This window comes from Electrona antarctica (genome assembly GCF_951216825.1).
Source record: "Electrona antarctica genome assembly, chromosome: 9".
Classification (NCBI taxonomy): Eukaryota; Metazoa; Chordata; class Actinopteri; order Myctophiformes; family Myctophidae; genus Electrona; species Electrona antarctica.
In genome coordinates this window covers 36,463,730-36,491,151 of record NC_136790.1, presented here as the reverse complement: position 1 = coordinate 36,491,151, position 27,422 = coordinate 36,463,730, and the positions used below count along the sequence as shown (strand labels likewise).

The 27,422-nt window shown below is 42.6% G+C and overlaps 4 protein-coding genes across 4 annotated transcripts; all 4 read right to left on the bottom strand.

Moving 5' to 3' along the window:
* Positions 1-373: 373 nt before the first annotated feature.
* On the bottom strand, positions 374-967 carry LOC306929946 (mitochondrial import inner membrane translocase subunit Tim22-like; the record flags this gene model as incomplete). The annotated part of the gene is made up of 1 exon (XM_079510684.1): positions 374-967. One exon carries the CDS (start codon positions 965-967, stop codon positions 374-376), a length of 594 nt encoding a protein of 197 aa, XP_079366810.1.
* A 1,967-nt stretch (positions 968-2,934) lies between these two features.
* On the bottom strand, positions 2,935-4,107 carry LOC306929945 (leukocyte elastase inhibitor-like; the record flags this gene model as incomplete). The annotated part of the gene is made up of 1 exon (XM_079510683.1): positions 2,935-4,107. The coding sequence occupies one exon, from the start codon at positions 4,105-4,107 to the stop codon at positions 2,935-2,937; it is 1,173 nt and encodes a 390-aa protein (XP_079366809.1).
* A 6,922-nt stretch (positions 4,108-11,029) lies between these two features.
* LOC306929944 (haloacid dehalogenase-like hydrolase domain-containing 5) lies at positions 11,030-17,169 on the bottom strand (the record flags this gene model as incomplete). The annotated part of the gene is made up of 9 exons (XM_079510682.1): positions 17,073-17,169; positions 16,085-16,282; positions 14,810-14,922; positions 14,541-14,634; positions 13,839-13,869; positions 13,533-13,707; positions 12,823-12,999; positions 11,562-11,769; positions 11,030-11,218 (listed from the first exon to the last, which is right to left on the bottom strand). Exons 1-9 carry the CDS (start codon positions 17,163-17,165, stop codon positions 11,030-11,032), a joined length of 1,278 nt encoding a protein of 425 aa, XP_079366808.1. The 5' UTR covers positions 17,166-17,169.
* Positions 17,170-18,895: 1,726 nt separating this feature from the next.
* On the bottom strand, positions 18,896-25,535 carry isy1 (ISY1 splicing factor homolog). Its single transcript, XM_079510176.1, has 11 exons — positions 25,386-25,535; positions 24,832-24,854; positions 23,708-23,759; positions 23,532-23,597; positions 23,403-23,445; positions 22,403-22,515; positions 22,160-22,277; positions 21,363-21,485; positions 20,730-20,848; positions 20,053-20,139; positions 18,896-19,816 (listed from the first exon to the last, which is right to left on the bottom strand). The coding sequence occupies exons 1-11, from the start codon at positions 25,386-25,388 to the stop codon at positions 19,709-19,711; spliced, it is 855 nt and encodes a 284-aa protein (XP_079366302.1). The 5' UTR covers positions 25,389-25,535; the 3' UTR covers positions 18,896-19,708.
* Between the last annotated feature and the right edge of the window lie 1,887 nt (positions 25,536-27,422).

Genomic DNA, 27,422 nt, shown 5'->3' with positions numbered 1-27,422 from the left:
AGTTCCTCAGGGATTCTCACGGCCCTCTACCATAATGCCGAATGTCGTGAAGAACAATAGCACAGAACTGGCAAAACTGTTAAAATGAATAAGGGGTTAACGCCCTTTGGGCTTGACCCCTAATAAATATAGTACTGTTCCTGAAGAAACCGCATGGGCTCGAGTAGCTCACTACTCGTGTCAATGATATGTGTTGACCGACATGACGTCACGGCCACGGGGGAATAATAAATAGTGAAAATAATATAGTGAAGATAATAATTGTCTTATTGGCTTATACTCGAGCTGACAATTATTAGTAGGCCTATTCTCTCTATCTCCCTCTCCCTCTCCCTCTCATATCGTGTCAATGTCTATGTAAATCCCTGATGGCTCATCGAAAGTAATACTCGATAGCAGCAGAGAAAGCTGCAAAGCTTCCACATCCCAGCACACCTGCCTTGGGACCAGCACGGAATCCAATGAGCCCCCCTGTGACACAACCGCTGTAGACCGCGTTCTTCCAGTCCGACTTCCCTCTGTGCGATTCAATGATGCATTCTGTGCAGGAGAACATGGCGCCCACGATGGCAAAGTTCTTAGCATACGACACCCCTCTCTGGCCCATGTCCTTGAGGACATCTCGTGCCGTCGGAGTTTTCAGCGGGTCTTTGGGGTCAAAGCCAGCGTTGGTGTCGATGCCGGCTGTGAAAAGTCCAAACGCTCCTCCAAGGACGGACCCTGCGACGCACGCTAGGACCGTCTTGAAGGTACAGCTCTCCATTGCTCTTTCTATCGTCTTCAGCTCCTCACTTTTGTGGGGCACCGGTAGCCCACCTAAAACCCTGGGATTTAGGTCCTTTATTGGCCTCTTGTCACCAATAAGGTGTTCTAAGAGTGTGCTATACTGAACATGTTGGCTATCAACGTTCAAACTAGTCGAAGCTGAGCCTTGTGAGTCGGAGACGGGATGATTTCCATCGTCCATGGGCAGACGTAGCTGAGTGGATAGAGAGGCCGGTTCGTGCCCTGCATGGTCCAGTTCAATGTGTTGAAGTGTCCCTGAGGATAATAGGCAAAGAGTGATGTCAGTACTGTGATGTCAGCACTGTGATGCCAGAATGTCCATATATGGGCATAAAGGTTCATACACACAGACATGTGGCAAAGAGCAATGACAGTACCGCAATGTCAGCATGCCCATATATGGCCATAATGATGGTTCAGACACACAAACATGTACATCCATAATGTGACTTTGACAGGTGTTCTTCTATCTGGAGTCTGGAGTCACAAACATTCAGGGAGAGTCATGTACTATCATGACTCTCCCTGAATGTCTGTGGAGACTGACTGACTGACTGACTGACTGACTGACTGACTGACTGGCAGGCAGGCAGGCAGGCAGGCAGGCCAGGTGTGACTGGTGTGACTGGTGTGCCCTGAGTCCTCCATCCCACAGGGCAAATGTGTACACACAGCAAACATGGACATTCATATCATGACACATCTGTGGACATTTTCATCTCTTCGGCTACAAACACATTGTATAGAGGTAATGAACCAGTGTACCAAAAGGTACATTCTATGCACATTCTTTTAACACGAAGACAGTGGTTCTCAAACTTGTTTCTACAACAATTCAGAACCTGTCGCAATGCACTGCGTAACCAAATGAAACAAATGTAACCAAATGGACTATTGCGGTCCTTCTCTCACTTTGAGAAACGGTGGTGTAAAGTGAAAACAAAGCAGGGTCTGAGGATGTAGCAGGACTTCCTTTGTAATCGAAACAAAGGTGAAAGTTCAGCTTGTTGTTGTTCGTTGTGCGTTTACTTGCATTACTATACTTGTGAAGTATTGTAATATTTGAAAAATGTATAGGCTTAAATTTATAACTAAGATTTAGGCATTTAGAGGTTAAGTTTAACTAACGTTTAGCGGTTAGGGTTAGAGTTATATCCCTGATTTTCAGTGTCAGGCACCGAAAATAGTACTTCTACAAGCTCAAGTGTAGCTAATCTACAATCTACGTGACATGGTACACACAGTACAATACAATACAAACAACTGTCTTTAGGATTAGTGTTAAAAATACAAAAGGGTGGAAAGGACATTTATTTATAAAGTTACCATCCTAAAATGTTGACGTCCTCACAAGGATAGTAACGTGGGTGGGTGTGCTTGTGTGCGTGTGTGCGTGTGTGCGCAGTTCCATGAGAGCTGCAGCTCGATACAATAACCTTTCGTAACCAATAGAGAGTGTGTGAGTGTAATTAATCATGTTGGATGCTGGCCGGGCGTTTTCCTCCACAACAACACTGATAAAAGATGGAGCTTCTGGTGGTATAAACACATGAATCACTGGTTGGAGAACACTTGCTCTGTACTTCAGTGGTTGCCAAACAGTATGCCGCCCCCACAAGTCCTGCTGGCTTGTGCCACAAGTCCTGGTTTAATTGCAATATATCATCGCTGCCGGGCATAAACCTGCCCTACTTGATCATATTACAGCATCACACAAAAGTAGCAAAAGTAGCAGATATCTGCTTTGAGCTTGTTGAATCCTGAAAAATAACAGTTTTTTGGACACTCCTGTCCACCCAACAGAGATGATAAACAACTATATAAAAAGTTGTGATTTCTTTTCAATTATTATCATTTGTTACTATATAATATCAGGCCTTTTTTATGGTATAGTGATTTATTATGTTTGACGCAGTAATGGAGACAGAGTTGAAAGAGTTGACAGAAATGGAAGATTTTAGCGTTGGCTATTCAAAAATATATACAAGCGCAGTGCATTATTGTTCCACGCTGCAAACCTGAAAAAAATAAAAAGAATCTGCTGTTTTAGACATTTTTTAACACATCTTGAAACATTTTCAGATGGGGGTCCATGGCTAAATACATTTGGAAGGCATTTTGTAGAATCTGACGCATGGGTTAGTGGGATTAAGGAGGGGAGCAGTAACGACCTGCAAACAGGATGCTCATGGTGGGCCTGTGTCGGATGAAGAAGAGGAAGGGGTGGTCAGCGACGAAGCTTTGGGGCCCCAATCGGACACTCACAATGGCGGCGGTGCTTGCCGCCGCCTCGCTGCCCTCCTCGCTCACCTCCACACAGGCCTTGTGCACCACCTTGGAGAGCACCAGATCGTTGTCCGGCGACATGCCGCTGAAGTCGCTGCGTTTGTCATCAAAGGCATCCGCCATGCCCATCCCGATCAGGACGTCCTTCATATCGTACGTCTCCTCCATCTTGAAACGAGGCAGACCTACCTCGACTTCTCTCCGGTGCATGGTGCCCGGTTTGGTCCATTCCACGAACCTCTCGTAGGTCAGCTCCTCTTCTAGCCTCTCCAGGCCCGTCGTGGTGTTGTCCTCCGTCTCCACGGGCAGAAAGACGAGCATGCTGAGGTCTCCGCCCGCGTAGGGCAGCTCCAGCACCTGACAGTCCACCTCGGGGACAAAGCCCAGAGGGAACGTGGCGGTCTGGTACATCATCTTCGCCGTCTTGCTTTCGGTCTTGCTGAGTCTGAACTGAACATCGCCCGTGCGGGCCTCGCTGAACGGCTGGTCCCACTTGCCTTTGAAGTAGAGGCCGTTGACCAGCACCAGCCTGGTCAGGTGGTCCACCGCGTCTGAGGCAAGCAGCTCCTTGATCTTACCTTGCGTCCGTTTCTCCACCCAGCCGTTGACGTTCAGCCTGGCTCCTTCTGCGTCGTTCACAAAGTCCACAGGCTCCAGCCATGCGTCGTAAAGTTTCCCGGTGTCACTCAAGAACTCCTCTGCGAACCGGTAGGACTGCTCTCCGTACAGGCGGCCGGCCAGGCTGAGGGTATGGTGGGGTTCCTCCCCTGCCGGCGTGTTGTTCAGGTCCTTCATGAGCTTAGAAAGGTCCATGTGGTCATCATGGCTGTTGAAGTGCAGGACCTGAGACATCTGTGCAGCCGTGTCACCTCGGGCTCCCAGCAGCACCATGGCCAGAGCAGAGCAGATGCTCAGAGGAGAGTAGAACACGTTGCCTGATGATGAGTTGTTGTTGTTCATTTCTACCAGCTGTTTGAACAGAGACATGGAGAAAGAGTTGCAGGCTGCTGACGGGGAGGAGGGGGATGACGCCATTGTTGTGAACAATGTCGTCGTGACCAGACTCCAAATGTTGCAAATAGCACAGAGTGAAAATATTAAAACTATACTTTTTTTCAAAGTAGTCATGTGCTCTGAACTAGTTTATTGGACAGCCTGCAGAGGAGTCCTACAAGAACAAAACCGATTATGCCTTTCTTTATAATTTCAGAAGGAAAGTCTGGAAACTGTTGCCCTGACTCCAGATAAGTGGTTGAAGATGGATTATTTGTGAGAAGGATATCTGAGGTTTGTAGAGGGTTGTATCTTTGTATGTCTGCCCAACGGTTGCGCTTGTTTATGCTATGAAGACATTCAGATAGCTAAGTTAAAACAGCTCACTGGAAGATGTTGTGTGAGATGGTGTTATATTGTTCATCACTCTGATGTCATCATGATGTCAGACAATTTGCCCAAATATGAGAGTCCTGCAGTGTCATTTGGGTGCCTTGAGGCTAGAGTATTAATGGTTGGGTGCTGGGGTACTTCTATTTGAAGCTAGAGCATTACATTGGGAGCGAATTGTATACGATACAGATCACACCCGTGTGAAGTGAGGCGTGCTCTTATCACCATACATCATCATGCATCATCTCATACTGGCCAATCAGAATGCTTGTTGCCTGTGATTGGTTAGCTTATAGCTGGTTTGCTCGTTTACAAATTATGTACATTTTGTAAATGTTTAATTTACGTCATATTTAGCGGAATTTTGACCTAATTTCTCCTTTCATTGTCAATGGCAAATCTTGAGACGTGTGGGGACAAAAGCTGTATATAGGAGGGGCTAGCGGCCCTCAAAAAGTTACATAGCGCGGCTCTAAGTAATGTGCTATAGTTACTGTCCACTGTCCACCACACATCACATGTGAAAACATGCGGTTGACTTGATGGTATTAATTAACTCATCTCCCATGGTCTTGTGTGTGAGACCTTCAAACCAAACCACCTCCTCTCTCCCTCTGTGCGTCAGGATGAAGATAAATTATTTAGCCATTAGAAATCTATATGATCAGAGTTATGAACACAACAAAGGAGCACCTCAAGGAGACTGCATGAACAGCCCTGGTCCACATTAGAGCTCATTAATAAATGGATTCATCTCAATGTGTTTGTTGTGGAACTTAAGCCCAGGAGAGCCATTAATTGACCATAAAACACTGCAAGGAGTCATGCAAGGACAAAATATTGCGTGTGTGCATGTTTCTCCTGTGTCTGTACAAGGCAGGAAGTCCAGAGGATAGAGTTCAATGAGAGTACATGGTACTCAGATAAGTAAAAATCACACCTGTGTGAAGTGAGCGGCGCTCTTATCATCATCATCATCTTATCAACATCATCATGCATCATCTCTGGCCAATCAGAATGCCTGTTACCACAAATTTACGTCATATTTGGCGGACATTTGACCTAATTTCTCCTTTTATTGTCGATGGCAAATATGAGACGTGTGGGGACAAGATTACGTACATTTTCCCATTCATTTTGTGGGTAAGTATAGCGGGTAAGTATAGCAAATATCACAAATATAAAAAGACTATGTAACAAGTAAAAGTCCTGTATTGAAAATGTTACTTTAGTAAAAGGAAAAAGAAAAGGAAAAGAAAAAAGTATTGGCATCAAAACATATAGGCCTATACTTACCAAAGGAATATTAAAGATTATTTTTCCTACAGTATGAAACACTGCAGGATAATAATCTAAATAGTAAGTGAAGCTATCAAGTAATTGCAATACAGTAACAAAGGTAGGCTATACTTACAATACAGTACTTTTGTACTTTTACTGTTCTTTTTTGAGTGGTGTAAACCACTCCTACAACTGGCTTTGTTAGTTTACGTGTCTGTCTGTCCGTATGTCTGTCTGTTCGTACCAAAAAATGAGCATGGTTGCTATGGTCACCCAGTTCACACGGGTGTGATTTCATTACGTCAGACATTACGTCAGACCACAGCTGATCAGTCTATATAAGACCTTACACCACTCAGTTCACACGGGTGTGATTTTTTTTAATACAGGCCTTTAACTTATTTTTATGAAGTGGTATTGCTAGCTTTTAGTCAAGTAAAGGTCAGTGGAAAAAAGCACCCAGTGGAAGATGAGCCTCAGTAAGTGACTGATTGCACTATTGTGAGTCTCTCTTCCTGAATGTATATACGTTTGTCATGCTCACCACAGTCTACGGTCATGCTCCTAAGAGATAAACAATGGATTGATGTTGAGATGATTATTTCAGCTGCCATCTTCTTTCGACACGGCCATGAGGAATGACGCACTGAACTCCTGTAAGGATGAATATTCATCTGTCCTGGCCTGTCCCTGTGCAAACAATAAATCCACACAACTAGCATGAACCAATAAATAATACAAATCTCTGCTGTCAGGCAGAAACCTTTTATCTCCATATAACTTGAATTAATGCCCTATATGCAACATAGTGACCAACTAAAAGGATCATGGACAATCAAATGTGAACAATTTTTAATTAGGTTTAAATTTAGTTTTTTACTGCTGTTATCTCTTTTGTACCCTTTTAGTAATGTTTTGCTCTTTTTGTAATGTAATGTTTCTTTATGGGAACAAGGGATAGAAATTAGCATTCTTGCTTAATCTGGCGTATTTACATTGCATTGCATGTGTGGTGTTACTGTTTATCAATATGTGCTGTGACTGTAACTTAAAACTTAAAATAATAAATACGTCAACGACACACAAAAGTAAAGTATTCAACAAGAGCTTGTGGCTAAATAATAACTATATTGGATCCACTGTAACCACAGGCTATTAAGTGGTGCAACCACTTCATTACGGAGCTTTGTGTGTCTCTGGCTGGGTCTGTCGCTGGCTGGCTGGCTGGGTCTGTCTGAGCACGAAAATAGCGTTTGGTTGGTTTTCACAACCAAGTGTCACTGTTGCGTAGCCTAACACACACACACACACACACACATATATTAACTGCATATATGATGATTCCGGGTGTGACAGTACAGTACAGTGACAGTACAGTACATTAGAGGGACCCCCTAGGGACCCCCACATGGTAACTTTGTCATTTCTCAACCGTTTCAGACACGGGGCGGCTCGCCGGAACCGGGCCGGCACCCTGGGCACGTTCCTGTGGGTCTGGAAGATCCAGGGACACCCCGGGGACGTCCACACGGAGTTGCACCACTTACTTCACACGGGTGTGATTTTTTTTAAATATATTTCAAATCAATCCTCTGAAAACACAGGATTTGAATAATCTCTCAGTGTTTGGTTAATTATGGGTGTGCGAGATGTATTCTCAGATATTGGGGAAGAAAATATATATAGATTATGGTGTCTAGGTGTGTTCCCAATGAAGAGAGAATTACAGCAATTGGTGAGTTAAGGAGAGCCTAGGAGGTCGTAAATGCCAGGCCACTTCCTTGCTGGGGGGTTGGCTGTTGGCCAGCATTCCAGCTGTGAAGGGTCTAATAGTTTATGGCACCTCTCAGGGCAGTGTCAACTCACACAAATAGAACATGGAAAATGGGGGATGAAGTAACCAATCTTTAATTCCTCTTCAATTGTTTAAATGTGTTCTAATAACCTACCAATATATTGGGTTGGTAAAAAGGCTAAATGATAAATACCTGTAATAATCTAAACAGTTTAAAGTAGTTGGGCATTACAGGGACTGTGTAGGAGCTGCTGTAGCCAGAGGTGCAAGCAGGATGGTCTGTGGGATCTGATTGGCTGAAAGTGTTTGTATGGAGGTGGGATCAGTCAGAAGGCTGCATTGACTATTCTGTATGGCACAAAGTGCAATTAGATTCACCAATACCATCGAACGTGACATGTCTAGGCAGAGACCAGCGGTAATTATATGCTATAATGTATTATGCGATGTAATTGTGCATTATTAATAATTGATGTAATATGATGTTTAGATTGTAACCAAATGTCATCTGTGTTCTTGTCTCCCGATCATTGATCAATTACCATCTGATGAATGCTAAGGTAGATTTAAAACCACTTAATCACTTAATGTAACTAAGTCTGAGAGTCAACAATGACAAGCTAAACTGTACCATGATCTGGGAGATTAGAGTGTTCAAATGATAGCTAGAATTCCTACCAACAGAGCAGATAGAACTGTACCAATAGGACTGTAACCCAGAATCCGGGATACTGAATTCATCTTGTGTTGGGGGAAGTTAGGGGAAGTGTGAACAGAACGTGTGAATGTATGATTGTAAGTGTTTAATTAATATGAATTAATAAAAACCCTATAAAATGCACGTTTGAGTTCATCAAATATAAGCTATCATTGGAGCATTTAGTTCAACTGTGCGTGTTAGTCACTTTAACTCTGCCTAGTGCAAGGGCTGGTCGGAGCCTCGGCATGACATCGCCAAATAACCGAACACTCAGTCTCAGTTGACTATCCCTCCATATTCATGGACTGGAAATGTATAAAACATGCAAGCATATGGTTCCTGCAACATTTTGGTTTTTGGAGCAATGGAGCCTCAATTGCAGCACGCACGTGCGCACGCACGCACACGCACGCACGCACACGCGCACGCACACACACACACACACAAGATACAAAAACATGCAAAAATATAGGTAGGCAAATTGAAAGTGGATTCAATCAAGTAATGATTTTGTGCAACATGTTTACAATAATGTGGACTACCTCCAAACAAATAGGCCCCACCTGTGATCTCTGGTTCTTCCACAAGGGGGACCCCAGAGCCCAGGTTGGGAAACACTGACATAGATAGACCACCAGTGGTTCTCAAAGTTGTCTGGGTCCTTGAGGGGGTTCCAGGGGGTCCCCAGTCAAATCTGTCAATATAGCATCAAAACTACTTTGACCCTATAGTACATCAGGTGCCAGCCAGGCCGTGTCCTGAAATCATGTGAAGACCAGCTGTACACAATAAAATACACCGTACACACAGTATAAAATACCTAAATACATGTGGATATTTTCTAATTAGGTAATAAAACTATGCTATTGCTATTGGACTGTATTTTATTTAAACAGAGTAAGGTTATATCTACATACTGTACATTGGATTGGATTTGTAATTGCTTTTTTTGCAAACTGGCATAAGCCAAAGGCCCCATGAAACAAAATACATATGATTGAAAGGACAGATTGGTTAAATAAATGAAATAATAATAAACATAAATAGGCAGGTTTTACTATATCTTTTTATGAGTGAATAAATTAGTAAATAAATAAAGTAAATAAAGGAGATGAATAAACTTCATGAATGGTTTTAATGAATTCATGAAAACGTGACCAATGCTGCGGTTTAAAATCAGTGGTTTAAAAGCCGGCTCCATCGCTGAGCTGTTTTAAGTCATTCAAGTGAAGTCACAAGTCCTGAATTCAATAAGTCCATTCTAATTGGCCAGTTGCGATGCCTTGTGAGCTTGTACGTCATCACGAGTCTCACGTGAACAGTATAGTGAAGACACAATAAACAGTAGTATTATTATTATGTTAACATTCCGGAGCAGGGGTCTTCAACGTCTTTCAGGCCAAGGACCGTGAGACTAAGGCGCGATTCATACTCCTATTTTAGAGCCGAATAAAAGTCGGTTCGGCTCTGTAGAGCCTACAATGTGACGTCATTTGAGGTTCGGGGGGGCGGGTACCGTCCTAAAGTCGGCGCTTCGGTGCTACTGAAAATTTCTGACGAGCCGAAATCATTTCGGCACTACAGCGCCGAAACAGCGGTAAAATAGGAGTATGAATCGGCCCCAAGACCAAGGCTGTGAGACATATTGTATAAAATTGTGCTGCATATTAAACCTTTTCATATATTTCATACATTACAACACTGTATACATACACACTCTGAGGAGTGAGGACCCACTAGGGCTCCCATGTTGAAGACCCATGATCTGGGTTAAAATCGTTAAACCTACTTATGTCCTCCTCTGAGATTAGATCTGAGTATAGGTAAAAAGCTATACCATATATAGCGCATATAGCATTTGTAGAATCGGCGTCAGGTCTTAATGGGTTCATATTCATAACTTGATATTTGACAAATAAAATAAATCTTGCTTGTTCCATGTTTTGACCTTTTCTTTTTTATATATATTAATATTATATTAGCATTAACAATATTGTGTTTAGGCGTCACTTTGTTTTGGTCCCCCCCTGTTTGTTTTTAGTCTTGCCTGCGGTCTCCGAGGCTAGGCCCTAAATGAAACAAAACGCCTGCGGTCTCCGAGGCTAGGTAGGCCCTAAATGAAACAAAACGCCTGCGGTCTCCGAGGCTAGGTAGGCCCTAAATGAAACAAAACGCCTGCGGTCTCCGAGGCTAGGTAGGCCCTAAATGAAACAAAACGCCTGCGGTCTCCGAGGCTAGGTAGGCCCTAAATGAAACAAACGCCTGCGGTCTCCGAGGCTAGGTAGGCCCTAAATGGAAACAAAACGCCTGCGGTCTCCGAGGCTAGGTAGGCCCTAAATGGAAACAAAACGCCTGCGGTCTCCGAGGCTAGGTAGGCCCTAAATGGAAACAAAACGCCTGCGGTCTCCGAGGCTAGGTAGGCCCTAAATGGAAACAAATCGCATGCGGTCTCCGAGGCTAGGTAGGCCCTAAATGAAACAAAACGCCTGCGGTCTCCGAGGCTAGGTAGGCCCTAAATGAAACAAAACGCCTGCGGTCTCCGAGGCTAGGTAGGCCCTAAATGGAAACAAAACGCCTGCGGTCTCCGAGGCTAGGTAGGCCCTAAATGAAACAAAACGCCTGCGGTCTCCGAGGCTAGGTAGGCTCTAAATGGGGGTAATTCTGATTCCGGTTTGGTAGTTCTGGCCTTATGACTACAAACCAGTGACTATAACATGATGTCAGTTATCATCCGCTCCCGACCGGATCAGAAACCTGAAAATGGTATGCGTCCCAGCAGGCTACTGGTTTAGAGGTCAGAGGTTAAGTCCTTCTTGTTTAAAGACCAGCTCCACAGCGGCCTCCACATCGTCTACGATGTGATGCGGTTCCACCAGGGCGGGGTCCAACAGGAAGTCACGCTGGTCGTGGAACATGGTCTCTGTCACCGTGCTGTACTGGTCACTAGGCAACGGTGACTGAGGGTTATAAACACCTGTACACACCTAGAGACACAAACACACAAATACAAGACACAGTCCACTGTAAGGATTTGTTTCTAATAGCCATTATTCTGTCGATTAGGCTACTTTTTCAATTATCAAATAATCGAAAAGAATTTGAAAAGAATTGACTGTCACTAAGCATATTCGTCTGATTAACCCTAAGCCCATTTCTTCTTTATTAAACACATCTATGAAAGAAAGAAAAAATATTATTCCCCAAAAATATATTTTTTTAGAAAGAAAGAAAGAAAGAAAGAAAGAAAGAAAGAAAGATTATTATTCCGCCAAAATCGATTATTTATAAAATATCAAATATCAATAGTCAGTCAGTAAAAGTCATTACCAGAATTGATTGACAGCTGGTTGCTGTAGCTGCAGAAAGTAGATTGTCCCAGGCTGCAGTTCCAGTCTCATCCTGTGGGGGCGCCATGGTCACCTGATCCCTGCTTCCCTGAGCTACCAGTTTAGCGGGGGGCGACCGGGCAACGTGCCGCTGCCCAAGGTAACGGTTGTACAGGTTGGCGCCATAGATGTCTGTCATCAGGTTGTCGCTAGGCAACGAGAGACAAATGAGACAACAACATGAAGAAACAACATGACTAGTGTGTACTGTACACTACAGTACCTACACCCCCCATACTGCCTGCATTGTACACTAGTAGTTCTACCTACAACACCACACTGTCTGCATCATACACCAGTAGTTCTATCAATTCTACCAATGGACAAGGCACAATCTCATGCATTCATTTCATAGCCAATCGACAAGCTATTATTTGTAAGGACCAAATGTCGCCACAAGTAGAATTTGAGAAACAGAGAAATAGTGAGGACCATTTTCCTGAGAGGTGAACAAAAGTAAGACACAATTATTTGTCTCAGGTTGACACTAAAGGCCAGTCCACACCAATGCAACTCCTTGCAACTGCCATTAGGGATAATGGTTGCTAGTAGCTACTAGCAAGCAACCATTATCCCCAATGGCAGTTGCAAGGAGTTGCATTGGTGTTCACTGGCCTTAAAACAGTTTTGTTGCAAGGAGTTGTGACTAGTTGCATTGGTGTGGACTGGCCTTAAAACAGTTTTGTTGCAAGGAGTTGTGACTAGTTGCATTGGTGTGGACTGGCCTTAAAACAGTTTTGTTGCAAGGAGTTGTGACTAGTTGCATTGGTGTGGACTGGCCTTAAAACAGTTTTGTTGCAAGGAGTTGTGACTAGTTGCATTGGTGTGGAGTGGCCTTAAAACAGTTTTGTTGCAAGGAGTTGTGACTAGTTGCATTGGTGCGGTCTGGCCTTATAAGGGCTGCCAGTCTGGCAGGAAATAAACTTTCGGGCAGGTGGCGTTTGCCTTCAGGTTGCCCCTGACAACCTGGCAAGTGCGTGTTTGAGTGGAGACGCAAACGTCTTTAGTTCGCTATAAACACAATACGAGATATCTGTCTAAACACCTGAACGTGGCCAGAGCGCTGTCTCTATTTTATTGCGCAGCCCCAGAAAAAAAAGCGGGCAAGTGAGCATGAGTGTGTGTATGTGTGTGTGTGTGTGTGTGTGTGTGTGTGTGTGTATGCGTGCGTGTGTGCGTGCGTGCACGTCAATGAGTCTTACCCTATAGCGTACAGGGTGCTGATGGGGGCGTGTCCAGCCTGCTGGGTCAACAGGTATTCTGCATGCTGATAGGTCAGCTGGCTGGGTTTCCCTAGCAACGCTTCATACTGCAGCTTCCTTCCGGTCAACTTCCTGTACACGTTCTCCAAACACGCCATGAACATACCGTGACCAAACCTACACACAATTTATCATTTAGCCATTTAGCAGAAACTCTTAAACCAGAGCAATTTACAGTAAGCAAGGTAAAGACAAGGTGGAGACAGTATAGTGCCTCAATAATAGGATCATAGCATCAGTTTAAACTTCTAATATCAAAAATATGCAAACTATAGAATGCCAGCCAGGTCAACAATTTTAACCTTTGTATAAGACTGCATGGTGATCAAGGCTAGGGCAAGTGCTAGGGCAAAAGGGTATTTCATTCGGCGACCACCCGCGGCCGCACATGTGTGATTATGCATGCGTGTGCTGAAGTCGTTAATGCATTTTTGGATTTTGTAATAATAATCAAAATCTAAAAAGTAACTAGTAACTAAAGTCTTCAAATAAATGTAGTGGAGTAAAAGTACAATATTTGCCTCTGAGATGTAGTGGAGTACTGGGGTATAAGTATTGGAAATTGGAAATACTCAAGTAAAGTAAAAATGCCTCAAAATTGTACTGTTCCAACAGTGTGTTTGTTTAGTTGTTAGTTGTTTAGTTGTTACCGTGGCGACGGGGCCTCGGCCATCCACAGCAGGTCCATGTTGCATGCCAGCACAGGCAGGTGGGCGGAGTCATGAGGCACGTAGGCCGAGCCAAGGTTCCCATTGGTCAGCAGCACATCAATCACCAGTTGGAGGTTTGTCTCCCACCTGACTGGCTCACCCAGGAGAATGATAGCTGGGGGGAGGGGTCACACAAAATATTAGTGTGTGTGTGTGTGTGTGTGTGTGTGTGTGTGTGTGTGTGTGTGTGTGTGTGTGTGTGTGTGTGTGTGTGTGTGTGTGTGTGTGTGTGTGTGTGTATCTTACCCTCTACTTTAGGGTGAGGCAGAGGAGAAGACTGGAGAAGTGAGAACACATTGTTAGCTTATACATTTCCTACACACACACACACACACACACACACACACACACACACACACACACACACACACACACACACACACACACACACACACACACACACACACAGTGTGTCATTCGTAGATTATACAAATATCGATTCAGGCTAAATAACTACAGTAGATATGGCAGGCTGGCGGCAGGCTGTATCTGGCATTATAGCATGCTAATCACTTTAATAGTGGATGTGTAGATCGAGGTGTGCAGGTTCATGTGCCCTAAGATATAGTATGCCACGAGGAAAACTTGAGAATATCAGTTTCCATTAGGGAAGATTGAAAATTACTTTCTACTTGACATTTAACAACTTCCAGCATCCATATTCTGGCCTGGGGGGAATATTTGCCAAAAATGTAGATAGAGGGTTAGGGTTAAAATTAAGGGATATTGATCAATTTCAAATATTTTCAAAGTAAATTCTGTGGCACCCCTGAACTCTTTGAGAAACCCTGAGCACACCCACTGTTAATTTGATTAGCTGCAGCTGTGCTGCTTACTTTGCCTTGTAGTGTACACGGTCAGCCTTATACGCAGCCTGCTATGTTTTAACCCTGCTGTAGTCTTTAACCTGAACTCACTGCAAAACAAGGGTTGTGATATAATACGTACAGCTAGTTTAGGTCGTCTGTTGTGATCCACCATGTCTAGCAGGGGGTACTGTTCTCTCAACTGGTCAATAGTCACTGCCTTCTGAAAACCAAGACTAGTTTCACAATATTAGTTAAGGATTAAAAACCAGCCAGAGACACTGTGGACTGGAGGACTCAAACCCCAGTAAATATTATGATTAATTGATTATAAAAAAAGAGCCATATTGCAGCTTCAATTAATACAGTTTTTAGTAGAATGGGTTAAATCATATTTTGGTGAAAGGATACTTGTTTGCAATGTCAAGGACAGGTCCCTGACCTGAAACCAACACACACTTATCATGAAACCTATGAAACATCTGCAAAGGACTATGGGACAGCATCACCTGGTCCTCTGAGATCTGTCACAAAGACAGACATACACATAGACAGATACAGAGTATGTATGATATGTTGTTAATACAATGACTAGTTCATTTGTATGGTAGAGTATAAACGTTTGCAGATGATGGATGGAGCTCGCACACCACAGGTACAAGAAAGACTTTCTTTATTGAGAATTGAGAGTAGCTTATAAACGTTTGACATTTTGTGACATTGAAACTATTTAGCCTATTATGAACTAGAACTGCACTCTGTCGAGTGCCTACTTGCTTGTTGCATACAATGGCCTACTAGTGCGCAAGCAGAGCGTGCAAGTACTGTAGACCGCTACAAACTTTCAAATCTCAGCCTCTCTGTGAAAGAACGTTTGCAATATTGAATTATTAGGTTTAGCTATTTGCTACGTACCTTGCTTTTGGTGGAAAAAAAGTAGTATTTTGAAGTATGGTAATGATTACTTATGCCTGTTATGGCAGTGGTGTCAGATTACATACATGTATACATAGGGGCATTACCTTTAGTCCACCCGACACTAAAACATGTCATCGTTACGTCACCATCAATAACCAATTATACCCTGGCATTGGTACATATATTCATCACGTCATATGCTCATATATATGTATATGTATGTATATGTAATTTCTGAGTTGATTAGTGGTATAATGTGGTTACTCGGGTGGTTTGATGCGCATGTCCCTTTAATCCACCCGACACTGAAACATATCATCATTACGTCACCATCGTAAACCAATTATACCCTGGCATTGGTACATATCTTCATCACGTCATGGGACATACGCTTCGTAGCATGACGGAAAACATACCTGCACGGTCTGCTTCCGTATGTCCCGTGCCAGCATATGACGTCATATAATTTGCTGCTAAGGGACATTGGTACATATCTTCATCACGTCATGGGACATACGCTTCGTAGCATGACGGAAAACATACCTGCACGGTCTGCTTCGTGCCAGCATATGACGTCATATCATATGCTGCTAAGGGACATACACATCGTAGCACCTGACTGATAACATTACTTGCACGCTCTGCTTGCGCAAGTAATTACAGAAACGGGGAGTGAGTTTTAATCAATAATTTGTATTAAATCGATTATTGATTATCAGATATTGTTTTATAATCGATTGCTGTACTCTCTCTACCTGTCTGTCCTACCTGGACTCCCAGGATGTGAGACAGCTGCTCAGCCTTTTGTCGCCTCAGACAGTTCCCTGCGTTGGTGACGAAGACAACAGGAAACAGGAAGTGACCTTGTGAGTCCAGCAGCTTGTGGAAGGCTCGTCGCGCAGCAGGAAGAGGCCGCTTGCCCCGAACCAAAACGCCATCGATGTCAAAGATAAACCCCACCCCTCCCTATGTGCAGAGAGACACAGACAGACACCCCGATAGACAGACCGTTATCATTTTTTTATCATTGAAATTGTCGCTGTCTATACGTAAATACATTTTATTGTACTTATATATCTCACACACACTCAGTTTGATCCCATTGAGATAGAATGAGCACTTCCGCATTCCGTTATTACAATGGGAGTCAACACTAGTGTCGTCACTCTCATACTAGATCACGCTGCCCGAGACTAGAATTTCAATGAGTTTCAATACCAATACCTCTTGGACAAATATGGTAATGCTATATAGTCGTGAAAACAAAGTGATTTTGTTTATTCATATCGCACACAGTAGGTGGATTTGTAACAGAAGATAGGATACATGCAGGCCTATGCATAAGGGTCAACATAGCCTTAAGTACTTTGGCCCATAGTAGAATGAATGACAATGAATGAACCCATACTTCATGCTTAATGTTAAAAGGAACAAACATTGACCAACTACATGCTCCATTTCTCGCCTAAATGTTATCAAAAACTACCTTTGTTTGTAATAATTAAGTTATATACTGTACTGTCAGCTCCCAGTACAACAGTAGAAGACTGTGGTTGTACTGGTCAGCACTCAGTACAACAGTAGAAGACTGAGTGGTTGTACTGGGTAAAGGAATGACAACTATTTGACAAACAGACCTTTCAGTTTTAAAAATGTACTGATAACAATGTTTGCCACACACACATACACACATGCATGCACACACACACACACACACACACACACACACACACACACACACACACACACACACTACCTGGTTGTGTGTGGTCGTAGAGGCTGCCCTTCGGCAGTGAGACAGTAACAGTTGTCCAGATGTCTGTCTGTCTGCTGTCCGTCCAGCCAGCATCACAGCCCTCTGCAAACCAACGCCAAGCATCTCCACCTGTCCGTCTGTCTGTCTGTGTGTGTCTTTCTGTACACTTCATGGTGTTGCAGAAGTTCATATAGGCCCTCGCTCCCCCCACCCCCGTCCCCAACACAGCACCACCCACAACAGTGTGTGTGTGTGTGTGTGTAATGAGTTGATTGTGGAGTCGTGCGGATCACATGTTCTCACATGGCCCAGACAGACAGCCTCTAATCAGCCAATCATATGCAGCAGAATGCTTCCAATCATTAGACTGTCAGGTCCCTGGCCGGAGAAAGAATATAAATAAAACTAACCAGTTTAAAACTGACCCATCTAATACTAAACAGTTTAAACTAACCAAAGTCTAACCCATCTGAAACTATAACCAAAGTCTAAAACGAACCCCTCTAAAAGTAACCAGTTTAAAACTCACCCCTCCAAAACTAACCGGTTTGAAAGGGGGCAGAGTGGCATTCCGACGCACCGCCATTCCGACTATGTGGCTTCCGCGTGCGGTTAGGGACAGGGTTGGTAATGCGGTGAGTCATCGGAATGGCGGTGTGTCGGAATAGCGGGATTCAGAAAACCGGTTTGAAACTGCCCTTTTCAAAATACTGAAGCCTAGAGCTGCATGGACATTTTTCACTCATTGGTTCCAGTATTTTGTCCATAATGAATAGTTGTGTGGAAGTTATACAATATACTGTAGGTTTGACATTTTCATTAGTTTGTCCAAAACCAATATCGTTGCTGTCGGGCAGAAACCTCTTAACTCCTCTTAACATTGTTTTTTTTCGTCAATTAATGTCCTCTTTGATCATACTACAGTGTCACACTGACAAAAGTATCAAAAATAGCTCGAAACGTGGCTCAAGCTTGTAGATCTGGTATGTTTTGTGTTGCGCTGGGCAGACAGCCAGTCGTCTCGGAAAACAACTGTTGATCAAATAGAATACATAATAATACATACAGTACAACTAATCAGAATCTTACTGGTTTCTCACTTTGTACTGTAACATAAATCAATACATTTGGGGTTCCTTGAGATGAAACAGTCTGAGAACCAGTGCTGTATGCAGTACAAATGATATGTTGTTGTTGATCTTCACACTACTATGGTATGGTTTGGAACTTTGGATCAAAATTGTGTGGCTGTTATTTTAAATTGTGGCCATCATGGAAAGGAGATTGAAAATTGGAGAATGAGATTATCCCAGGATTTTGTAACATTATTCAGCCGGTGCCAACGAAAATTTGTTTTTAACCACTTAAACCTCTACAGCAGTGGTTCTCAAAGTGGGGTTTGGGGTCCAGGACCCAGACAAGCTACAAGCTTGTAGATCTGCTATTTTGAGACTAACGTTTCCCCCCCAGAACATGAATGCTGGCGTTAAAAGCATAGAGCTATAATATAATCTAGAGAACGGATTGAGGAGCGATAGCCCCACCTCCCACTATTCAATGGAAATTGCTCAGTGGCGTTTTGAAGCCACGACAAAGTCTTCCGGGTAGTACCCCTCGAGCATTTATATGATTGGTTGGCTCCTATCATAGTACCCTTCACGCTGTTCTTGTGGTACCTCTACGTCACGACCTACGTCACAATTCATTCATACATGTAACCTGGGCCTGTAGTACCATTTTTGACTAGTAGGGATGGCGGCTTCAACATTGCCCAGCTATTCTGCAGGCTTGGGGGGGGCTTAATTAAGATGGCAACAGACAACTGTGTTTGTACAATCTGATTCACATTGTCTTTAATCTTTAAACAAAGTTCATGTAGAAAAAATATTATTTACACAAACATCCAATATCCAATATTACGACAGTCACCTAGCAACGGCCACTAATATGGAGACAGACACTTCTGCTGGCACGATGGCGTTTACATCACTGGTATTGCTGCTCCCTCCCATTTTATCATGATTATTAGTGAGGACCTATTATATGAAGATAGGTTGAAAAGTGGTGAAGTGGTCCTTTAACAAACGTGCCATATTTAAGTCTAATGGACCCGTGAAATGTGTTCCAAAATCCCATTTCGTCCAACATATTACAGAACAACAAAATCCAACTGTTGGGTATTACATGGACGTGGCAAAAAGAATAAACTCAGTTCTACCAGCAGATGCCAGTTATAGACTACTGCTCCATAATTACACCTACGTAGCATACCTATAATAAGAGAAATACAATTTTTTATATCAATGTTTTAGCTGAAGAAGGAATCCAAGATGGCACAGGGTTTGCACTGTGCCCTGCTTTGATCCCATGGAGGTATAGTTTGATGTAATCTCAGCTGCCTGGTACACACAGATGCACAGCTTTCCCCCAAAGAGTCATCTGATCCTAGGTCAGTCTAGTCATCAGGATTTCTTTTCTTTCCTGATCAGTTCGGAATACGAGTCTTCACAGATCCATTCGGGAATTACACATAACGATAAACAGACCTGAGCGGTAAAATAATTTGAACCGACCCGGGCATTGTTGGATTCTTTCGGTTCAGGTAGACCCGTGAAGAGCCCCAACACACACAGTGCCTACATTCCCAGTAGTGTTTTGGCCTCTTGGCTCTGTGCCATCAGACTCTCACTGGCGTATCGTTCCAATAACTCCATCTTCCTCCGACGAACAAGCTCCTCCTCCACCTGCACACACACACACACACACACACACACACACACGCACACACACATCATGTTTCTGTACAGTTATTTCAAAAGGAATGAAATCAATACTTTAAGAATATTTTGATGCCAATACTTTTGTACTGCTCAAGTAAAAACTAGTATTTCTAGTTCTACAATATATTGTGGTATTGCTACTACTTTGACCACCATTGATGAAATGAAAACATGACAGCACTCATATAAGCGCGTCTCACCTCTTTCTGTGACGGTACAGGTACATGGGCGATGAAGGTATGGGCCCCTTCCTCTTCCTCTGTCTGCTCTCTGTTCCCCTCATCCCACTGGCAGACAGGAAGACAGACAGCTTGGGAGTTACTAATTATCATTTTGTACATGAATTTACGAGTTATGGAACTGTCGCCAGCACACACACAGACTGCCTTCTTGTACCCTGACGGACTCCAGTGTGTATGATCTATTATCTATTTATATGTTGGCAATTCAAAAATGACTTTCAATAATTTTGAATTACTTCCACATAAATATATAATACCAGAGCATATGATGAGTGGCATAAAGTGGGAGCAAAGCGACAGGATTTTGAATTGAACGTGGAGCGGGTTTTAAAATGGGTCAGAGCGGCTTCGTAACGAGAACCGCATGCCACTCAAAGCCACTCCGGTCGTGGCCGTGCACCACATGTTTAAGATGCCCGGTCGCACGGACAGACACAGAGAAACGTTTTGCCGCGTGTTTGTTGCGTGTTTCGAGTCTAAGCAGAGGGACCGGTGCGCAAATGAAGGCGAGCGACAATTAAATCAACATGAGCAAATGAGCGAGCGTGACAGCAGCCCTCTGGAGTGAGGAGCGGCTCGCCCCACCCAAACACAGCTCAAGTGTCCCCGAGCAAGGCTGCAGCCTTGTGCCTCACCTCTTCATCTCTCTCAACAGCGTAGATACTCTCCTCTTCCTCGTCTGCTGCTGCTCCTCCTGCTCCAGAGATACGAGCCTCCTTCTCTGCTTTCCACTTTTCTACCGCCTCAGCTACGGCTACACACACACACACAGACACACAACATAAACCAGTGGTTCTCAAACGTTTTTATTTCAAGGACCACCGGTTTGGTAAAAGGCCAAGGACCCCGGCAAGCCTGAGAGGGTACCAAATGGTTCCATTTGCTTCCATTTGTACACTAGCTCCATTAGGGTACATTTGGTTCCTAACCGGTTCCTATCAATTTCCTGGTGACCCCCTGGAACCACCTCAAGGACCCCACTTTGAGAACTACTGGTAGAACCACATATCATACCCTACTACATTTTTTATATTCATCAACGAATCATCATGGCAAAATTCTAATGGATTATTTTATATTAGACTAAATGTATTAGTCTGCTTAGCCTACACATTGTACATTTACATTAGCTAATTTTGCTATTTTTGAAAATCACTTGTAAAGGTGTTACAAGTGACCTTTTCACTAAAAAGATATCAAAGCTCTATATTCCCATAGTAATCATTCCTATAGTGTTTTGCTTTGACTGCTCAGTCCAAGTCGCTCACCTTGTTTTTCATAGATTAGTTCCAGAGGAAGTAGGAGGCCGTCATCTTCATCTCTATAGCCGTAGTATTCTGCGTCTACCTCCTTCATCATCTCTGCCCTGGTCCGCCTCGCCGCAGGAGTCGCTATGCACACGCACACGCACACGCACACGCACACACACACACACACACACACACACACAATGAACCAAGGGTTAATGCCCCCCCACCCAGTCGTAAGTACTCTACTAGTCTACTTAGTACAATCTTTGAGGTACAGTATCTTTACTTAAAATTTAGTTTGGTTTTTGGTTTACAACATATTTACTCCATATAGGCCACTACAAATTAAGCAAATATTGTACTTTACTTCACTACAATTATTTGAAAGCTTTACTTTCTAATTATTTGCAGATTTAGATTTGATACAAAAGCAATTCCAACAAAACATCCTCACACCTGTTGTGAGCTTGTAGATCCGCTATTTTCAAGTACTTTTACTTTTACTTTGCTTCAGCGTTGCTGTGGGGCAGAAAACTCTTATCTCCTGAACTTTTTTTAAAAATTAACGGTGCACAAAAAGCATCAGCAGATCCACAACTTCGAAACATGGCACGAAGTGATGTTCGTGATGTTTTTTAATTTGAATCCTGAAAAGTAACAGTTTTGGACATATGAGGTTTCCATCCGACAGAGACAACATGAAGTACTGAAGTGCAATAGTTGTAGACAGTTTTAACTGTGGTAGGTTAAGTACCAAGTAGAGCAATAGTAGTATTAATAGAGTTAAGTGTAGTACTTGTAGTATTAGTACATACGTTCTTTCTCAAACAGTTCTCGAACTCCTGGTAAATCTCTGGCGGCTCCAAAGTATTTGTACCCTCTGTTACCAGGTACTTCTTTACCTTCATGATCCAACATCCTAGGACCTGTACGCTACAACACATTAGATAGCCATTACATACAGTATGTACATTCTAGGACCTGTACGCTAGATAGACATTACATACAGTACAGAAAAGGATAACATAATCACAAAATGATAACGAAAACAAACTTACAGCATAGTCGGGTCCTCCCAACTCTTTAATTCTGACCTCCCAGTGACCTTTCTCTCTCAACAGTTTGTTGATTTCATCGTTTAGATCTCTAATCTTGAATTCTCCGAGACCAGCTGGACGGACGGACAGACAGACAGACAGCAGTCAGCATGGTGGACAGTACATCTTCATCAACATGTTAGGGAAGTCTGCACACTGTAGATCCCAGTATAACATTTAGTTTTAGTTTCAAACAACATTTCGACCACTGTGGGTCTTCATCAGGTCTGAATCAACATATTCTATTAAAGCAATAAGCCACAAGAGGTCTCAGGTTACCGGGTATTTTATAATGGCTGAGAGGCGTAGTGAGACACTACGCGCAGCGGAGTGTCTCCGACCCTTTCCGACCCAATCAAGTGCTCCCCTTGCCCAGTTCAGCTACAGAGCTGCGGGATCAATGTAACGCAGCTGGGAATGATATAGTGATTGAAGGTGTGGATGGATTATCGTGAGATTTACCATGGCTACCAGCCAATCAGATTATCAGAATCAAGTATTGGGACTAACCATTTTAGAAATGTCTATTTGGTCAGGGTATCTTTGTTATTGTTATATTATTGGTGACTGATGCAGACATTGTGATGTACTTTCAAGTTTCGCATCAACCATGGTGACCCTTTCAGCGATTGTTTGCTATTCTCAACTAATACGGCACTGAGCCGGCAGGAGGATTGACGAGCCTGTCTTGTTTACGGGCTCAAAAGTAAATCGAAGTAATTGATTATAAAAGAGAATCGATTTTTTTTTTAAATAATAGATGCAAATAATAGACGAGCAATGATACTTTCACTGTGTGTAAAACAGGGCCCAGAGTTTTTTTTTAATTTTTACAATCTGTCTATTTCTGCAATGCTACATGTCTAAAATATGTCAACACATTACTGTTGCATATGCATTTAAACAGTTGTTTTATTTGTGTGTGTGTGTGTCCTTCTCTTATCCCACATAATATTCTCACCATTCTGGATCTGAGCCACTTTCTTTGAGACTTCACTGATGATCTGCAGAACAAACACACATATAATTTATAGCAGGTCTGACATAAAACAGAAACACTGCCACTATGAAAAACAACTGCAATAATAACCTGTCTCCTCCACTTCTCTGCTTTAGGAAGTTCACTGCACTCTGAAGCCAAGAATGGCCTCCTCTCCTACAGACAGACAGACATGTGTTGTATTATCAGTGTTCATGTGCGTAGTAGCAGAGTACAGTAGTTCAGTAGAACAGCAGAATTAAACAGTATAATTATTAGTTTCTTACCCTCACTTTCCCCTCCTCCAGCTGTGCCTGTCTGAACCGAGCCAGAGCAGTCCTACAATACACAAGTTACAACCCATTAACACATCTTGTGCCCAAGACGTCTGTGGACGTCCTGGGTATTGCGCAACGTGCATAGCCCAAGACGTCTGTGGACGTCTTGGAAAAAAAAAAAAAAAGAAAAAAGTTTTTTTTTTTTTTTTTTTATTATTTTTTTTTTTAGTAAAAAAAATCAGAAAAATCAAAACACTTTTTTTTTTTTTTTTTTAACACGTGGTGCCAAAGTTTGTTTTTTTCGCCATTGAGAATGCATTTGGCGTTTAAATTAAATAACTCAGAAACTATAAAACATTTCAAAGTAAAAAGTTCCAGCATGTGTCTCCACAGTCAGCTGAATTATAAAAAATGTGAATGGATTTTCTAGGTGAAAGTGATTTTGGGCAGTTAAGCGTGGGCTCTCAATGTGTTAACAACAAGCCTGAGGCCGATTCTACACATGTCTTCTAAATCCAAACAGTTTTCTAGAAAAAAAACGTGTGTTGCTATATCAGTGGTGCTCAGACGCTGACCGCCATCTCAAAATATTTTGTCCCAGGGACCCCAAGCAGGAAAGATTTTAGTGAAAAATGTTCGCTTGAAAAAAATATATGTAGGCTATTCATAGATTTGCACAAATTTAAAAAGAAAAATAGGCAACCTATTAAATAATGGTTAGTGCCAGTGGTTCAAATCTAAAATGACAGAGATGCTTTCCCGGTTTTAATGGGTTGGGTGAACACAAACAACAGCTCAATAACTAATACAATAACTCAGTGGTTCTCAAACTGGGGTCCAGGACCTTGAGGGGGTCCCCAGCTAAATGTGTTCATAGAGCATCAAAATATGTTTAACCGCTTTACCCTAAATACATCAACTACTTGAAAATAGCTGATCTACAAGCTCACAACATGTAACATCGCATTGTAAGCTTGTACATGCGCTAAACACAATAAAAATAAGAATAGAAATATTGGGGGGAAAGGAACACGTTTAGAATATTTTAACACAAATCCTGTATCCTGTAATCCAGAGCAAGGTAAATAATCACACATTATAATGTATCTGTTTAATTCAAGCACAATACTCACATGGCTTTTTCTGCATTTCGAGCCTGGAAGAGAAGGAGGAAGGATGAAGGATGAAGCGATGGTATGGAGGAAGGTAGACAGACAGACAGCAGTTAACACCAGTCAGGGTCACAGACACACAGATTTCACAACTGCTGTGTGTATATGATGCTAGTTATTATAAAATTACTGTACAGCTTTCACCATTACATTAATGTACACACGTTTCATTGCATAGTGAAAACAAAACATACTGAGTGAGCGTCAATGTCGATTTGTGGCTAAAAGTAATGTAGAACAAAATCTAAATAATAATAATAATAATAATAATAATAATAATAATAATAATACATAGAATTAAAAAAGTAAAAACAAAAAACGGAATACATATCATGACAGATTTTGGCCAGGGTGAAAGTAGTTACAGTTCAAACGTCACATAATTTAGCCGCAATTTGCATTTAGAAGTTAGCTTAGCCTCCATTCACATTACATTACAGCACCGCTAGCAGCTAAGTTAACAGCAAGCATTTTAAACGTCTGCATAGGTTCTAATAGCACCAGGTGCTCCTTACCATCTTTGCTGTCTTAAGTGTTTTTTGTCTGTTAAATGTTAACTGTTAGTTAAATTGTAGATTAATTAATTTAACTGATAGATTTTAACTTTGTAGTTCACTTCACAACGAACACTGCACGATCTGGAAATGTGAAAACCACCGGAAGTACTTCTTAACAACAAGCCCGATACTTCGGCGCAAGACGGTGTCGCGTGTCAGAAATGGCAGATCTACAATCCCACGACTCCTCGCATCCGGGACGCGCTGTGGGCTTGTAGATCTGCTATTTTCTGTTGCTGTTTCCGGCAGACTATAGACGCCCGTTGGCGTAATGCTGCCGCCTACTGTTCGGGAAGCAATAAAGCGCTCCAACTTTTATTGTCATCACCTCATCATAAAATAATTTAGACTCTAAATGAACTTTATAATATTAAGTATATAGCCCCTAGATTGTATTAGCCTCGGTCCCAGGCTTACTTTTCTGCGAAAATAATTTGTATCAGTTTGTAATTGTAAATGTGATTGAACCAATTAAAAGATTAGCCAGGATGTTGTGAATGTGAAACATCTGTCTGTGGGAAATAAACCTTTGTCGCCATCTAGCGGAAAGAAACCATTACGGTCTCCTTGCAGAAAAAAAGCACAGGAAAGTATAGCCTACAGTATATGCCCTATATCTTGCGCCACCCCTTACCCCATATCCCTAAACTTATTTGCCATTTTTTACTAGCCGATCTACATGCTAACAACGTGTCGATGTAGATTGGCTAATTTAACTATTTTTAAATGTTTTAAAATAGCAAAAAATGGCAAATAAGTTTAGGGATAAGGGGTAAGGGATGGATGGAGCCCTATGAGTACAGTTCAATACAAGGTCTGCTAAGAGGAGGAAGAAAGCCTATAGGCTTGTTTCCATTGGAGTCCTTTTATATTCAATTCATCTGAAAGCTGTAGTGTACTAGTGTACTGTGTAAGCATGAGTGTCTATTTCAAACAGTGTTTTTTGACTGGGGGGTCCCTATCTAAGTATTGGTCAGTATTATTGATTTTGTATTCATCTTTAGGCTTGAGTGCTTTCAAACACAGTGTTTTTTGACTGGGGCGGGGGGGGGGGGGGGGGGGGTCATCAAGCTTTGTCTTGCCCCACTTTCTTTTGGCTGCCCTTAGAGGTGTTTGTTCAGATCTGAGAGTTTCAGATATTGATTGATTGATTGATTGAAGAATTTATTAACAGTTTGCAGAATTACAGTACATTTCAAGCACAAACTCAATACAAAGGCTGTTAACTGTGAGTGGACGACCCAATTAAGCATTACACTTGTTTCCAATAGGGTCCACCATGTTCAAATCATCAAAACATTTAGAGACGTACAAATAGACACTTCTATAGACAGAACAGGAATTCATCATAAAGGAGGTAAAAAGGGAAAAGAAACATATACAGTGAGGGAAAAAAGGGGGTGGGCGGTGGGGGTGATTCACGTTCAGCTCCGTTAATTTGTTTGTTTTCCTTGGAGGAGCTTGGCCGTACCTTGAGTTGGCTGTGTGGCCGTGACCGTCTCTTGTGTTGTCCTTGTGTTAGGTCCCCAAATCGGCTCCGTGGCCGTACCTTGAGTTGGCTGTGTGGCCGTGACCGTCTCTTGTGTTGTCCTTGATATGGGTGCTGTCGAGGACGACACCCAGACTCTTAACCTGAGGGGAGGGGGAAACCGAGGAGTTGTCAATGGTGAGGGTAAAACTGGGTTGCTTGGTGAGTGTGGATTTTGAACCAATGGGGACCAATGGCCCTGGGGAACACCGGAGGAGATGAGGGAGGGATGGGATGTGAATGTAATCAAACGTAATCAATTTAACGTAATCAAAAAAGTCAACCATAGAACAAGATTCCTCTACAGGATCTCCTCACTGGTCAACAAAAACACCTTGAAGACCTTAACAGGAGCCCTTGTACAGGGTTTCTTTGACTATGCATGCACCTCCTGGTACCACAGCACCTCAAAGGCCCTTAAAACCAGGCTCCAGACTTCCCAAAACAAACTGGTCAGGCTCCTACTT